The sequence below is a fragment of the Aquarana catesbeiana genome, linkage group LG13 (assembly GCF_042186555.1).
Source record: "Aquarana catesbeiana isolate 2022-GZ linkage group LG13, ASM4218655v1, whole genome shotgun sequence".
NCBI lineage: Eukaryota > Metazoa > Chordata > Amphibia > Anura > Ranidae > Aquarana > Aquarana catesbeiana.
The window spans coordinates 226,888,274-226,904,833 of NC_133336.1; the positions used below are offsets into that span (position 1 = coordinate 226,888,274).

The following is a 16,560-nucleotide window of genomic DNA, read 5'->3' on the forward strand; positions in this document are numbered from 1 at the left end:
AAACATTATACGTACATTGTTAATGCAATCAAAAGAGCACATCAAAAGGAAGCATTAGACACAGCACTTCACCATAATCAGCTCCAGCCGGTTCCGCTTTCCAAGCAGCAATCTCAAACTTCCTGGTTGCAGTACAGGCTGTGGTGGAGCGCAAACGTCACTTCCGGCGTTGTGTAGGCCACGCCCTGACGCGTTTCGTCATATCCTGACTTCAACGTGATGTGAAGGGCTTTTAATCAAATAAACAGGATTACGCTATGTGCGATTTTCTTTTGTTGTCTGGTGATTTGTGAGCCCGGACCGTCTTGGATTCCTCTGGAGGGTTGCAGACAGTGGCTGGTGGCTTGGATTTCTCCTTTCTTGGATGTTTATGATTATTAGGCTTTTGGTGAGTTTAACCCCCTGAGGGGAGTGTGTTCTCACAGGGTGGAAGTGGATGGATTGGTGGAAGGTGCACGCTGAACTTCTATACTCTGATCACCTATGAACACTTTCTGAACCATTGTGCCCACTGCTCTTCTCTCTCTAAGGACTTTTTTTGCATGTGAAGTTGGCCACATTATCCGTTTAGCTCAACATTAGCGCTGTTTTTAGTGTGTTATAATGATCATTTTGCTGATTATGTTATGCCACTATTTATGATGTTTTCTCTGCAATTTTAAACGGCTGCTTTTTTGTTTGGTCTTATTTGAGACTTTTTTTTCACTTTTTTGTAAATAACAAATTGGTGTCATTTTTATATATTTATATATGTTCTCTTTTTTTCATTTATTTATTACTGCTTTGGAACTGCTAGGGTCCCTGGCGCTGAGTGGTGTATTTTTGGGCCTGTAAATATACCTTTTCACATTTTTGGGTCATAGTGCATGCTTGGCCAATCATCAGCCAGCAATGCACTGCGATGCCGCAGTGAATTATGGGCCGTGACGCGTCACACGAATTTGGTGCGAACGGCCCATATCGTTCGCAATTCGGCGAGCGGGCGAACAGACAATGTTTGAGTCAAACATGGGTTTGACTCGAATACGAAGCTCATCCCTAATTGATAACTATTGGTGGAGTTATCACATCTACATTAGAAGTGTTGGTATTCAGACACATTGTAGGTTGCAGATTTCTTATTTGTCCCATCACACAATTTATCACTAAGTGTAGGGCTCTATACATAGAATTATATTATACTATTTGTACTTCTATATCAGACTTCCTGCTGGCGGCTGGTTTTCATTCATTAGATTTTTCAAATTTTTTAGTGCAGATATTTCAATTTATACATTTTTATATCCAGCTTTAGAGAACTGTCTGATATTGGTGATATATAAAGACAACTAGGAGATGAAAAATATCTCCATTATTATTATTTGATTCATATAATTTAGACATACACTATATTACCAAAAGTATTGGGACACCTGCCTTTGCAAGCACATGAACTTTAATGGCATCCCAGTCTTAAGCCTCGTACACACGATCAGATTTTTGGATGACTGTTCGTCCATTTTTTGTGGCATGCTAGTCTCATATCGTAAGTGAAGAGGTTACTCACCATATGAAAATTCTCGTCTGACAGAATACAACTTCAGAAGTGACGTAATGTGTTGAATAGTTTTGTATGTATTCTTTCATTTCTGAGCATGCATAGTCTTACTCTTACGATTTTGTTCGGACTAAAACCAAGCTAATTAAATGAAAATCAGATGCTGAGTTCACGTATGATAAAAATTTTATAGTCTGCACATCCAGCTTTTGTCGGACAAAAAGTCTGAATCCGCTAAAAAGCACCATACTAAGGAACTGAAAATCGGCAGATTGTTCGTTCGGACAAAATATTACTTCCGATTTTCGTATTGTGTGTATGAACCTTTAGTCCGTAGGGTTCAATATTGAGCTGGCCCACCCTTTGCAGCTATAACAGCTTCATCTCTCCTGGGAAGGCTGTCCACAATGCACTCACCAGAAGTGTGTCTATGGGAATGTTTGACCATTCTTCCAGAAGCACATTTGTGAGGTCAGGCACTGATGGATGAGAAGGCCTGGCTCACAGTCTCCACACTAATTCATCCCAAAGGTGTTCTATTGGGTTGAGGTCAAGACTGTCCATGCCAGTCGAGTTTCTTATTCATGTCTTTATGGACTTTGCTTTGTGCACTGTCCCAAATCATTTGGTGGAGGGGGGATTATGGTGTGGGGTTGTTTTTCAGGGGTTGGGCTTGGCCCCTTAGTTTTAGTGATGGGATCTCTTAAGGATTCAACATACCAAGACATTTTGGATAATTTCATGCTCCCAACTTTGTGGGAACAGTTTGGGGATGGCCCCTTCCTGTTCCAAGATGACTGCATACCAGTGCTCAAAGCAAGGTTCATAAAGACATGGATGAGCGAGTTTGGGGTAGAAAAACTTGACTGGCCTGCACAGAGTCCTGACCTCAACCCGATCGAACACCTTTGGGATGAATTAGAGCAGGGACTGCAAACCAGGCCTTCTCGTCCAACATCAGTGCCTGACCTCACAATTGTGCTTCTGGAAGAATGGTGAAACATTCCCATAGACACACTCCTAAACCTTGTGGAAAGTCTTTTCAGAAGAGATGAAGCTGTTACAGCTGCAAAGGGTGGGCCAATTCAATAATGAACCCTACGGACTTAGACTGAGATACCATTAAAGTTCATGTGCGTGTAAAGGCAAGTGTCCCAATACTTTTGGTAATATAGTGTAATGCCGCGTACACACGAGCGGACTTTACGGCGGACTTTGCCCGGCGGACTGGATTTCGTCGGACAATTCGATGTGTGTGGGCTCCAGCGGACTTTGTTTTCTAAAAAGTTGGACGGAATTAGATTTGAAACTTGTTTTAAATTTATCCGACGGACTCTTCTTTCTAGCGGACAAACCGATCGTCTGTGTGCTAGTCCGACGAACTCAAACTGACGCATGCTCTGAAGCAATTACAAGACGGAAGCGCTCGGTCTGGTAAAACTAGCCTTCGTCTTGAAGCTAGCACATTCCTCTTCTGTCGTCTTTTAATACAGCCTTTTTTTAGGATTGATAATGCGAGAGGAATGAAGTTGTTTTTCTGCCTTATATTCACACAGAGTTCTCACAAACTTCTTTCTTCATGATTTATCCTCCTGCCATGACTAATATAATATTTTGTAACAGCCAGATCTCCATAACTTTAAAATTTAAAAATAGATTTTTTTTTTTTTTATTTCAACACTTTAGCTATTTTACAATGTGTGTTAAATGCTAACCACATTTTTGGTGTGTATTTTCAAGTTACCACAATTAACATTCATATTTTGTGTTGTTTTAAAGAACCTTAATGAGGTTGTTGTCCCTTGTTCATTAGACATAGGGGGGTGTATTTAACAAAGGCAAAATCATTTTTCCCTCCAATTGCTAATTATACATATAATTCCACATAAAGAGCATTTTGAAGTGTGTTCGCTGTGGATCCGAGGGGCACATGCAAGGAAGCCCAAACCAAAACAATTAATTTTTATTTGACATGATTTTCGGAAAAAATCAGCAGAGCTTCCCCCGAGCTTGTTTTTGACAAAAGGCTTAAATCATTTAAGAATATCAAGTGAAACGTTCACTTGAGAAATTGCACACCAAGTGCACTTGTTGGAAGTGCAGTCGCAGAAAAACTGAGGGGAAGAGCTTAAATTCGGGGAAGCTCTGCTGATTTATTCCTAAAATCATGTAAAATCAAAATAAATTCTTTTTATTTGACAAAAACACACATAGGGGTTGATTTCCTAAAGGTAAAAAGCCTGTGCATTTTGGAAATTGCATTTGCCCTCTGCAAGAGCAGTTGCTCCCAAGCTTTATTAAATGTGAAGCAGCTCTGCTGACTTCCATCATCCAATCATGTGCAAGCAAAAATGTTTTTTTTTTCTTTTACTTGCACAGGATTGGGTACTCTTTGCAAAGTCAAGCTTTTAAATAATTTCTGATGCTCTGGAGCAATTGCACTTGCAGAGGGCAACTGCCCTCTGCAAAGTGCACAGACTATTTGCTTTTCTCAAATCAACCCCATAGTCTTTTCGACCTGTACCTGCCTACTCCCAAACAAAATGGCGTTTTTTAATCAAAAGACATAGGCAAGAATGTAAGGTAAACCAAAATGTATTTATTTTCTTCACAAAAAAATTAGGAAGGCAACACTGGACACACTTTTAGAATCTGGGAAGCCTTTCGTCCCCCAGGACACACATCAAGTTTGAGGACAAGAAAATAGGTATCTTGCGACTATAGGGAGCACAGGGAGCACAGTCAGAACAGACAGAAACCAGGCAATCACTTTCGACTCTTCCGTGTAGCCTTCCCTCCACGCTTCTCTGCAGCCTTCCCTCCACGCTTCTCTGCAGCCTTCCTCGGAGGTTGTGCCTCTGGTGGTGTACTTGGGGCAGGAGGAGGAGGAGGAGTAGGAGTGGCTTCATCTGCTAGATATGTGGTAGCAGTAAGCTCCCCTCTCAAGCCCTTCTGGTAAGCCTGGAAAAATAGACCCTCACAGAGGAGGCGTTGGCCCTTTTCCAACTCCTGTAATCTGCAGGCTATATAGGTGCCATACGCCTCCTCTACATTGGGAGGTTTACTCAGGATCCGGCTTGCTTCCCGTATGAGCTCTAGGGATTCCTGCTCTGTTGCAGTCATCCTCCTGGGCCTTTTGTGTAGAATGCGGAGGGGAGGCACCTGGCACTCCGTGCGGCTTCTACTTGGCCCAGCCACAGCCTCCTCCTCTCTCCCACTGGGCAAGGCCTCCTCCTCTCTCCCACTGGGCAAGGCCTCCTCCTCTCTCCCACTGGGCAAGGCCTCCTCCTCTCTCCCACTGGGCAAGGCCTCCTCCTGGCTGAGGTCATCCTGTGTAAAAAAAAGGGACATAGTTGTAATTTTCTGTTATGCAATCACACACAATTTTCAGCTCCTAACTTTCAAAGATAATTACACAAAATAGTAAAGGCTATCTATTTGACCACACCATTATTTCAGATGATCAACAAGATCTGAAGTTACGTATATATTTGGCCACTACTGTCTAGTGATATGTCTACATATTACTCTTTGTGCAGAAGTGATTTTTGATGAAGCACTTTCAAAATTAACACCTTAACATCATTAATAACATTTACACAATCCCAAAATCTTCAAAAAAAGTATACCTGGCTGAAGCTGGGCGCATCCACTTCATCTATGGTGAAAAGGCCCAGTTCATCCTGGGACTCCTCAGCTGGGGTGGAGGTGGATGGAAGGCTGGAGGGAAGGCTGGAGGGAAGGCTGGAGGGAAGGGTGGGGGGAAGGGTGGAAAGGGATTGCCTGGCTTCGGTCTGCTCATCCAGGAATCGCAGTTTGTGGTAATACCACAACTTGGGTACATAAACTTGGTCAGCTGCTGCCCCGGATCTCAGCGACTCCTGGATTTTTCTGTGTTCCCGCTTATACATATTACGCAAGATACCTATTTTCCTGTCCACAAACTTGAGGTCTGCCTGGGGGAGTCGAGTCTTCACAAACTCTAAAAGTGTGCCCAGTGTTGCCTTCCTAACATCACGATTATAATATTGGGGGTGTTTGATCTCCCAGAGGTTTTTCTTCTGCTCATATAGATCAATGAAATGGGTCAAAAACTCTTCCTCTTTAAAGGGATTCATTATTTCTGCAAGACAAGACACAAGATCAAAACTTAAATGTCAGTCCCAAATCTCAGGATTAGTTTGTGTTGTAATCTAGGGGACACACACGGGGACACACACAAACACACACACACACACACACTCTTTAATCTTACCTTCGTTTGTGCCGCTCGCTACTTCCGCACGGACATACGTAGGCCATCGTACTAGCTTCATATACACTGCGCATGTGTCATGCTCCGCCTGCGTCGCCCGCCCCTGACGTTCGTAAGTACGATTTGGCCCCGCCCCTTCACTCTTCGTTGCGCAGTGGGAGTAGATAGCAAAAGATGGCGGAGCGATTAAGTGGAAGTAGCGCGGAGGAAAGCCCGGAGCCCCAAACATCCACATCCCGGAGGAGATATAAGGCCACCAACATGGCTTTTGGAGAGATGGTCGAGATGGTGTCCATATTAAGAAGGGAGGACTACGATGGCAAAAAAGGACCGTACACACGACCCAATATGAGGAAGGACAAAATAATGTCCTCAGTTGTCACCGCTCTGGAAGAGAAATTTGGTACAAAACGTTCGAAAGAACAATTGCGGAAGCGGTGGTCTGACATCAAAAGTCGTGAGCCAGAACAATATTGGCGAATAAAGAAGCTGCTGAAAAAAAGTAAGTACTTGTGTTTTACTATTGAGATACAGAACTTGCATGCTGATCCTTATTTTTGGCGGTTTTTCTGCATCGTTCGTAAATACCGTTCTTTGGAATAGATCGGATACTTTATAAAGTGACGTTATTTTTTCGCTAAATACGATGGGACAGGGTTGGACATACATTTATGGCTTGATAATTTGTCGAATTCCCACAATGAGTTGATGTGGTGTAGATGTGTTTGAAAATATAATGCTTCTTCAAAAATGATTCAGTGTAATGTAGGGACAGGACACAGCAGCTGTTTCCACATCTGGACTCACGAGCACTATAGTTAGTGGGAATGATTTAGCAGTCCCACTATTGTTCTTCGATTTTTTTTTTTTTTTAATTTACTTTTAATTTTATTCCGTACGTTTTTTGGCTCTGCGTAACTTCTGCATACTTTCAGCTATTAAAACCATTCAACTATTAAAATGTTCGTCTCTTTTAGCTGATGTGTGGTCATTTTCCACTTTTTTACTACCATTTATACTTTATTAAATAATAAGTTTTTTTTAACTTTTTTAAACATTGAATTCAATGGGAGCATGCTTGAAATCCTTAAATTCTTCTTCCGCTCCCAAAAGTTTCAGCTCCTTCATACTTTCACCTAGAGACACCAAACAAACTTTACAATGTTCACTAAATATTCATCTATCTGGCTATATCCTTTCAGTTTGATATTTTTATAATTTTTTGAGAAAAAGCTTTTTGTTTAGAGGTCATTTCGTGAAATTTTAGACATTAATCAGAGTGTACTGTGTTTGTTTTGTTGCCATGGTTAGCAAAGCTTCTGTTATACACAGGGGGGGAGGTGGCTGGAGCATCTCAGCTCTGATTACAGAGCCCGGGGGGAGGGGACAGACACACCATGTACTGATTTATAATAGAGGAATATGATGGGGCAGTTTTGATGGTGGTCATTTTAGCAATTTAGCTATTCAGCATTCCCACGCATTTTGCGCAGGAAATGCATTTTCTAGTGTACTATGTGACCATCACTAAATTTTTGAGGGGTAATACACATAGGAGATCATTGAGGTGTCAGCATCTGTGAAACTTGCCCGAAAATAAGCATTCTTTATAATTGTTGTTCATAGGTAATGTTCATCCTGTCAACAACATTTATTATGATGCCAAATTGGCAAAAAATATTAACCAACGTTTTACTTCATTTCTTAAAACCTAAAAGATCAGTGTGTTTTAACTATACCTTTTTTTCAAATCTCATAGGGGAGAAAAGACTCAGTCCAAGGATCTCAGGACCACCCCAAGTCACCAGCCTGAGGCCGAACCTACCCCAAGCCCCAGCCCAAGACCACGCCCACCCGACGACCTTGAGGAAGGAGAGGTGGAGGAAGTGTGCGAGGTTTCAAGCCCACCAAGTGAGTGACTGACACCCCAGCTTGAGTTACTGTATTTTGGCGTGCATATTGTAAACCTTGTTTTTATTCACTCGTTTTAGGTGAGTTTCTGGTTGTGGAAGGCCAAGCGGCAGAGCACTTCACCACAGACAGTGCGCAAAGATTAATTGGCCAGATTATGCTGTGGAATGGCCACATAGATCAAATGCGTGAACAAATTCACAGCATGAAACTTCGCCTGGACTCCATGCAACAGGAAATGAAGAACATGATTGATGTTTTGGGCCGAATATAATCACGTTTGGCCTAAAAACATCAATCATGTTCTTCATTTCCTTGGGAAGTTATTTTGTTATGAAAAATTTTTGTTCAATTTTGGGGGTATACCCAAATTTACAATGTGTGATGCACACGGTGTGTCATCATGTGCTATCTTCCATCATGGGTTAGCAATGTACTTGTTTTGTGTTTGCAAACCCTTCATCCTGAAAATTCTTTGGTGGTGAGAGGAACCAAAAATGGGCTTGCACACACAAAACACGTACATTGCTCTCCCATGATAGGAGATAGCACATGTTGACTTGACCCTTTAGTAAAGCTCAATTTTGAGCATCTTATAAATGACCAATTTCTGCAAGGGTGACATTACATGCACCGTTCTAGAAATATTGAACTTTGTAAGTTCATTTATTGTAAGTTTTGTTTCTAAAAACACTGTTGTGTATGTAAATCTTGTTAGATAAAGGTCTATATATTTGTCAAAAAATGGCTTGAATAATTTAGTAAAATATAATTTTTTTACACAACGTAAAATATTTTTGATAAAAAAAAAAGAACAAAAAAAAATAAAAAATATGGTAAAAAATGCACCTTTCAATGTGCACCAAGTAAAATTTTTTACCCTATACAATGTGTGTGGCTGTTTCTTGAAGTCAACATTTGGGGTTTGTTTTTGTGGGCCTGATTAACTAAAGCTAAATGCACTTGACACTACTACAAGTGCACTAGGAGACAGACATAACTTTAAGGTAAACAACAATAAAAACAAGATATTTAGATAAACAAATTTTCTTTTTTAATTTTGAAAAAAAATTACAGCTGTTGCTGAATAGCAATGGCCCCCCCGACCATTAAAATAATTCACATAACGGTCACGCACTTGACGTGCGGTTCGGGGGGCCAAGCCAATACGGCCAATTTCTAGGCCTGTGAAAGTGCTACTAGCCTCTTCCAGTCTGGGCTCAGGCCCAACAGAGGATAGATATGTAGCTGAATGTCTCCTTAAAAAGTTATGCAAGATGCAGCAAGCAAGGATGACGTGGTTGATTTTATAGTCCGCCAAATTAATAGCCGTAAGGAAGATACGGAACCGGCTGGCCAGAATACCAAAGGCATTCTCCACAACCCTTCTTGCTCTGGCCAGCCGATAATTAAATACCCTCCTCTCAGGGGTGAGTGTCCTTTGGGGAAACGGCCTCATCAAGTTCTCACAGAGAGCAAATGCTTCATCAGCAATAAAAACTGAGGGGAGTCCATCCACATTATCGTCATCAGGTGGCAATTCCAGGCCACCGGTCTGGAGACGATAGCACAGCTCGGTCTGTGGAAAGACTCCTCCATCAGACATCCGGCCGTTCTTCCCCACATCCACAAACATAAACTCCAAATGTGCCGAGACCACCGCCATCAAAACTACACTATGGAACCCCTTGTAGTTAAAGAAATAAGACCCCGAATGCGGTGGTGGCACAATCCGGACGTGCTTCCCGTCAATCGCCCCTACACAGTTGGGAAAGTCCCAACGGTCAGCGAACTGGGAGGCCACAGTCTGCCATTCCTGTGGACTTGTAGGAAACTGTGGAGTGCAAAAAAAATAAGATAAGGACTTTTATAACAAAAATTTTATATCAGATTACACCAAAACATTAGTAAACAACAGCAGTCAAATATTATGAATATGTGTGTTTGTAATTGAAATGTTGAAAAACATAAGGCACACTTATAAGATTACTCACCCCCTATGATGGCCCATTGATACATTTGAATGTGGGGGGAGGGGTTCTAACTAGGTTAACAAACACACCTGACTGGCTGAACCATTTGTGGGGTGGGGAGGGGTTCTAATTAGGTTAACAAACACACCTGACTGGCTCAAACATTTGTGGGGTGGGGGAGGGGTTCTAATTAGGTTAACAAACACACCTGACTGGCTGAACCATTTGTGGGGTGGGGGAGGGGTTCTAATTAGGTTAACAAACACACCTGACTGGCTCAAACATTTGTGGGGTGGGGGAGGGGTTCTAATTAGGTTAACAAACACACCTGACTGGCTCAAACATTTGTGGGGTGGGGGAGGGGTTCTAATTAGGTTAACAAACACACCTGACTGGCTCAAACATTTGTGGGGCGGGGGAGGGACAAACAAGACAATGGAGCAGACAATATACATTGTTCAATGGACTATAGGCTAGAGATAAAAATGGACCCAGCATTGCATGGTGGGGAGGTTAATGAAAGAAATTATGCATGTATAGGGCAATAAATGATTAAAATAGGCATGCAGAAGATAAAGGGGACATTCACAGCAGATTGAAAGCATGGCAATTAGGTAAAGAGGACAGTTCTACAATACATCAAAAAACAGTTAATACATATCATGTAATGTTAAAGGATAAAACTTACCTTCATATATTCCTTCTGCAGGACCTGAATAATAGCAGAACAGGTCTCTGGGATTATGATCCCCAGAGCCTGGGGGGAGATGCCTGTCGAGAACTTTAAGTCCTGAAGACTTCTCCCTGTCGCCAAGTAACGTAACGTGGCAACTAGCCTCTGCTCCGCACTGATGGCTTGCCTCATGCAGGTATCCTGCCTGCTGATATAGGGGGTCAGCATAGCCAGCAGACGCTCAAAGATGGGGTCCGTCATCCTGAGAAAATTCCTGAAATCATCAGGATTATTCTCACGGAGCTCACGGAGCAAAGGCATATGACAGAACTGGTCACACTGGCGCAACCAATTCTTGGTCCATGAACTCCTCCTCACCCTGTTCATGGACTGGACTCGGGTCAAAGTATTAACCCCAACACCAAGTCCCCACACAGCACGAACTCGAGAACGAGAACGTCCACTCGACATGGCTTCAAAACGGTCGGCTGCTCAAACAAACAAACTTATAACAAACGCACTGAAGAACAGCAAGGCCTATGAAGAACGACCTGAAAATTAGGAACGAGCGGAGCAGAACGGCCTGCAAGGCAGGTTACGAACTGACCAACACGCACTGAAAAGCAGATACAAACCTCACAAGCACAAACTGAACCGCAGAAAACGAACGAAATAAGCTGAAGTGTGAAAAGCGCGAATCGTCTCTAACCAAACTTCTACTAACACGAGATAAACACGAGATTAGCAGAAGGAGCCCAAAGGGTGCCGGAGTGGGGCTTGGACTTCCTTTTTCTAGTCCCGTCGTACGTGCTATACGTCACCGCGTTCAAAACCAGCGGACTTTTGCAGTGACCGTGTGTGGCCAAGTCCGTCCGTTTTTAAGTCCGGCGCAAGGAGCAAACAAAGTCCGACGAAAAGTCCGCCGGGCAAAGTCCGCCGTAAAGTCCGCTCGTGTGTACGCGGCATAACAGTCCGGGATTGGATATCTAGGCTCCATGCACACTGGATTAAAAATTGCTGCTACTACAGGAGTTTTGTGTTCTGCCTGTAGAAGCAGCTCCATGTTCTCCTATGTCTCCATACACATTGGGACGATTACAGACATATTCTGAGCTTAACATTTAGAGGCAGGAAAAAAAACCTTCTGGTTCATGTTTCTGAAAAAGTGTGTATAAAGGGCGCTATCTGGACAAAGGAAAAAATTTAAATATTATAGTGAAATAATAAAAGCTGTATAAGTAAATCAATAAATTAAATAAAATGTGTGTAATCAAAAACTGCACAATTCATCAATATACATAAAAGTCCATACATTTCTATGATAAATGACTCTTCAATATATGCTCCAACACCGTGCTCCTGAAATATGTGCTCCAATACTCCAAACCAATAGTGCTTCACCCGGAGTGACTATAGAATGCACTCACCAGATTTCCCCGGCCAGCAAGTGAGCATAAAGCATGAAATGTGAGAAACTGCTCGATTCATAGGTCAGTCTCCATCAGAAGCCACATTTATCTCTCTCTCGTCCATACATGGATAAATACGATAACGATCGAATAAGCAGGGATATGTAAAAAAAATCTCTCCAGTATCAGGCAGGTATAGTGTAATAAAGTTTTATTTAAAAGAAAGCTGCACTTACATATGTCAAATATGATACAAACAAACAAAGGCAGCTCAAGGGCCTGTAGAATCGGTCCCACACCGCTGTGTGACTAGCAGCATGCGGTGTGCGTTCCAACTACCTGGCAGAAGTGGAGGACTCCTGTCAGTTTGCGTGCCAAGTCTCTCTTCTATGTATTTCACGCTCTGTGCGTGTCATCACGTTTCTGATTGGAGCTTTCAGGCAGAAAACATGCAAAACTCTCCTAAACTCATCTAAACTTTGTACAATAAACTCTCTATAGGAAAGTTTTTTTCTGCCAAGGGAACTGACATTTTTTAAGCCCAGTGTGCATGGAGCATTATGAAGCCTACAGATGGAATTTGATGACATTCTCATATTTCTATATTATTTATGTGGTTTAGATATACAACTGTCCCAGAATATTATTGTCTCAGTCAGTCCTGTTATACTCACTTTAATTGCTCTATCCGGCTTGTTGGCAGAGCTTCCATCAGATCCCTGAAATGAGGACCCTCCAGATTGTTCCCATTCAGGTTCAGTGTCCTCAGTGTCTGGTTATTTCTTATTCCAGATGCAAGGTGGGGACAGGAACTGTCTGTCAGGTGAATATTAAACAATCTGTAGAAGAAGAGAAGAATGTTACCAGAAGAAAATGAATTTCTCCCCCAGGAATGAATGTAACTATTCTCTACATGAATGGAACTCATTTCTCTTTATTGGAATCATTAATATGAGATCACTTTATAAAACATGATCAATCATCTACATTATTGGAGGATTTCTCTTTTTGTGGACCCCAATTACTAAATGTGACATGAGAAGTGGATAAGGTGGTGTGATCCATTCATTATTCCTGTATGGGGACTGGACCATACACACTCACACTGACCTCTAGGCTTTCACCTCCAACCTTCTGCTAAGTCTTGGATTCAGTTGTGGGGATTCACTTTGATGGTCACAGAAGTCTCACTCATGTTGTGGAAACTTCATTGACTAAAAGTGACACCATTGTACTTTGGGATTTCCTTTGAACATCATGGTGGAGGATTTGATCTTATGGTGTGGAGAAGATTTTATTATTACCGTTCTTTATTTGGACCTTTTTTGAAAATTTGTACTAATATTGCTGCACTAATTTTATATATGCTGATTATAAATTCTATTCATTGGTTATCAGTGGAATAGTCTCCACACTAATTCATCCCAAAGGTGTTCTATTGGGTTGAGGTCAAGACTGTCCATGCCAGTCGAGTTTCTTATTCATGTCTTTATGGACTTTGCTTTGTGCACTGTCCCAAATCATTTGGTGGAGGGGGGATTATGGTGTGGGGTTGTTTTTCAGGGGCTGGGCTTGGCCCCTTAGTTTTAGTGATGGGATCTCTTAAGGATTCAACATACCAAGACATTTTGGATAATTTCATGCTCCCAACTTTGTGGGAACAGTTTGGGGATGGCCCCTTCCTGTTCCAAGATGACTGCATACCAGTGCTCAAAGCAAGGTTCATAAAGACATGGATGAGCGAGTTTGGGGTAGAAAAACTTGACTGGCCTGCACAGAGTCCTGACCTCAACCCGATCGAACACCTTTGAGATGAATTAGAGCAGGGACTGCAAACCAGGCCTTCTCGTCCAACATCAGTGCCTGACCTCACAATTGTGCTTCTGGAAGAATGGTGAAACATTCCCATAGACACACTCCTAAACCTTGTGGAAAGTCTTTTCAGAAGAGATGAAGCTGTTACAGCTGCAAAGGGTGGGCCAACTCAATAATGAACCCTACGGACTTAGACTGAGATACCATTAAAATTCATGTGCGTGTAAAGGCAAGTGTCCCAATACTTTTGGTAATATAGTGTAACAGTCCGGGATTGGATATCTAGGCTCCATGCACACTGGATTAAAAATTGCTGCTACTACAGGAGTTTTGTGTTCTGCCTGTAGAAGCAGCTCCATGTTCTCCTATGTCTCCATACACATTGGGACGATTACAGACATATTCTGAGCTTAACATTTAGAGGCAGGAAAAAAAACCTTCTGGTTCATGTTTCTGAATAAGTGTGTATAAAGGGTGCTATCTGGACAAAGGAAAAAATTTAAATATTATAGTGAAATAATAAAAGCTGTATAAGTAAATCAATAAATTAAATAAAATGTGTGTAATCAAAAACTGCACAATTCATCAATATACATAAAAGTCCATACATTTCTATGATAAATGACTCTTCAATATATGCTCCAACACCGTGCTCCTGAAATATGTGCTCCAATACTCCAAACCAATAGTGCTTCACCCGGAGTGACTATAGAATGCACTCACCAGATTTCCCCGGCCAGCAAGTGAGCATAAAGCATGAAATGTGAGAAACTGCTCGATTCATAGGTCAGTCTCCATCAGAAGCCACATTTATCTCTCTCTCGTCCATACATGGATAAATACGATAACGATCGAATAAGCAGGGATATGTAAAAAAAATCTCTCCAGTATCAGGCAGGTATAGTGTAATAAAGTTTTATTTAAAAGAAAGCTGCACTTACATATGTCAAATATGATACAAACAAAGGCAGCTCAAGGGCCTGTAGAATCGGTCCCACACCGCTGTGTGACTAGCAGCATGCGGTGTGCGTTCCAACTACCTGGCAGAAGTGGAGGACTCCTGTCAGTTTGCGTGCCAAGTCTCTCTTCTATGTATTTCACGCTCTGTGCGTGTCATCACGTTTCTGATTGGAGCTTTCAGGCAGAAAACATGCAAAACTCTCCTAAACTCATCTAAACTTTGTACAATAAACTCTCTATAGGAAAGTTTTTTTCTGCCAAGGGAACTGACATTTTTTAAGCCCAGTGTGCATGGAGCATTATGAAGCCTACAGATGGAATTTGATGACATTCTCATATTTCTATATTATTTATGTGGTTTAGATATACAACTGTCCCAGAATATTATTGTCTCAGTCAGTCCTGTTATACTCACTCTAATTGCTCTATCTGGCTTGTTGGCAGAGCTTCCATCAGATCCCTGAAATGAGGACCCTCCAGATTGTTCCCATTCAGGTTCAGTGTCCTCAGTGTCTGGTTATTTCTTATTCCAGATGCAAGGTGGGGACAGGAACTGTCTGTCAGGTGAATATTAAACAATCTGTAGAAGAAGAGAAGAATGTTACCAGAAGAAAATGAATTTCTCCCCCAGGAATGAATGTAACTATTCTCTACATGAATGGAACTCATTTCTCTTTATTGGAATCATTAATATGAGATCACTTTATAAAACATGATCAATCATCTACATTATTGGAGGATTTCTCTTTTTGTGGACCCCAATTACTAAATGTGACATGAGAAGTGGATAAGGTGGTGTGATCCATTCATTATTCCTGTATGGGGATTGGACCATACACACTCACACTGACCTCTAGGCTTTCACCTCCAACCTTCTGCTAAGTCTTGGATTCAGTTGTGGGGATTCACTTTGATGGTCACAGAAGTCTCACTCATGTTGTGGAAACTTCATTGACTAAAAGTGACACCATTGTACTTTGGGATTTCCTTTGAACATCATGGTGGAGGATTTGATCTTATGGTGTGGAGAAGATTTTATTATTACCGTTCTTTATTTGGACCTTTTTTGAAAATTTGTACTAATATTGCTGCACTAATTTTATATATGCTGATTATAAATTCTATTCATTGGTTATCAGTGGAATAGCCTCCATATCATTGTTATATATACACTTATACGGAGTTTTGTGATGAGGAGTCTCACTTTTTTTGTCTATTTTCACATTTATATTGTGTGAATGTTATTTACTAGTGCTGCAGTCTTCCATATTATACTAGTGATAATTCCACCAATAGTGATCAGATATAACAATTACATTCACTACAAAAATACACTTTCATACATGTGAGGAAGGGCAGATCTCCTCCAACCTATTCACAGATACTTCAATCTATATAACATGTAATGCACAAAAATACATAAACATGAAGAGCAACAAAGTTATCTTAAAAAATTACAAGCATCAAGAGATAGTTCATAAACGTGTAAAAGTGGATTTCCTACAACCCATTCACCACTACTTCCATCTCCAATCACCATACAGTGACTTGTGTAGTAAGACCCCTTTCACACTGCAGAGCCGCTACAACAGCCCTAAATCACTGGTCATTTTTGCGGTGCTTTAGTGGTGTTTTAGCTGCATTTTTCGTGTGCTAGTGGGCTCCTCCCATATTTTAAAGTAATTTCCCTCCAAAACTGCTGTGTGTGCTGATAAAGCATGTTTTTTCCCTTAAACTCACTGTTATATACTGTATAGTAGATGGCACTTCCTGTCCTCGGCCGCGGCCCACCATTTCCTCCCCTCTCTGCAATGCCTCCTGGGAGATGTTTGTCATCAATCCCAGGAGGCAATAGGCATTGCTGGGCCAGAGCACTGCGTTATTTCAAAACGACATGATGCAAGGCGGCCAACGCCATTTTAAATAAGGGCAACCAGGATTTTGTTGCCATGGTTACCAAAGCTTCTTATACACAGTGATGGGCGGTGGGGGAGGTGGCTGGAGCATCTCAGCTCTGATTACATACA

General features: G+C 41.6%; 1 protein-coding gene across 1 annotated transcript in view; it reads right to left on the minus strand.

Annotated features, from left to right (window-relative positions):
• The window catches only part of LOC141116679 (NACHT, LRR and PYD domains-containing protein 12-like), a 329,149-nt gene that overhangs the window by 46,502 nt on the left and 266,087 nt on the right, over positions 1 to 16,560 (minus strand). Inside the window, exons 11-12 of the mRNA XM_073609070.1 lie at positions 14,949 to 15,113; positions 12,433 to 12,597 (exon numbers count right to left, since the gene is read on the minus strand). Of these exons, the coding sequence (XP_073465171.1) occupies positions 12,433 to 12,597; positions 14,949 to 15,113 (330 nt within the window). The remainder of the gene's footprint in view (positions 1 to 12,432; positions 12,598 to 14,948; positions 15,114 to 16,560) is intronic.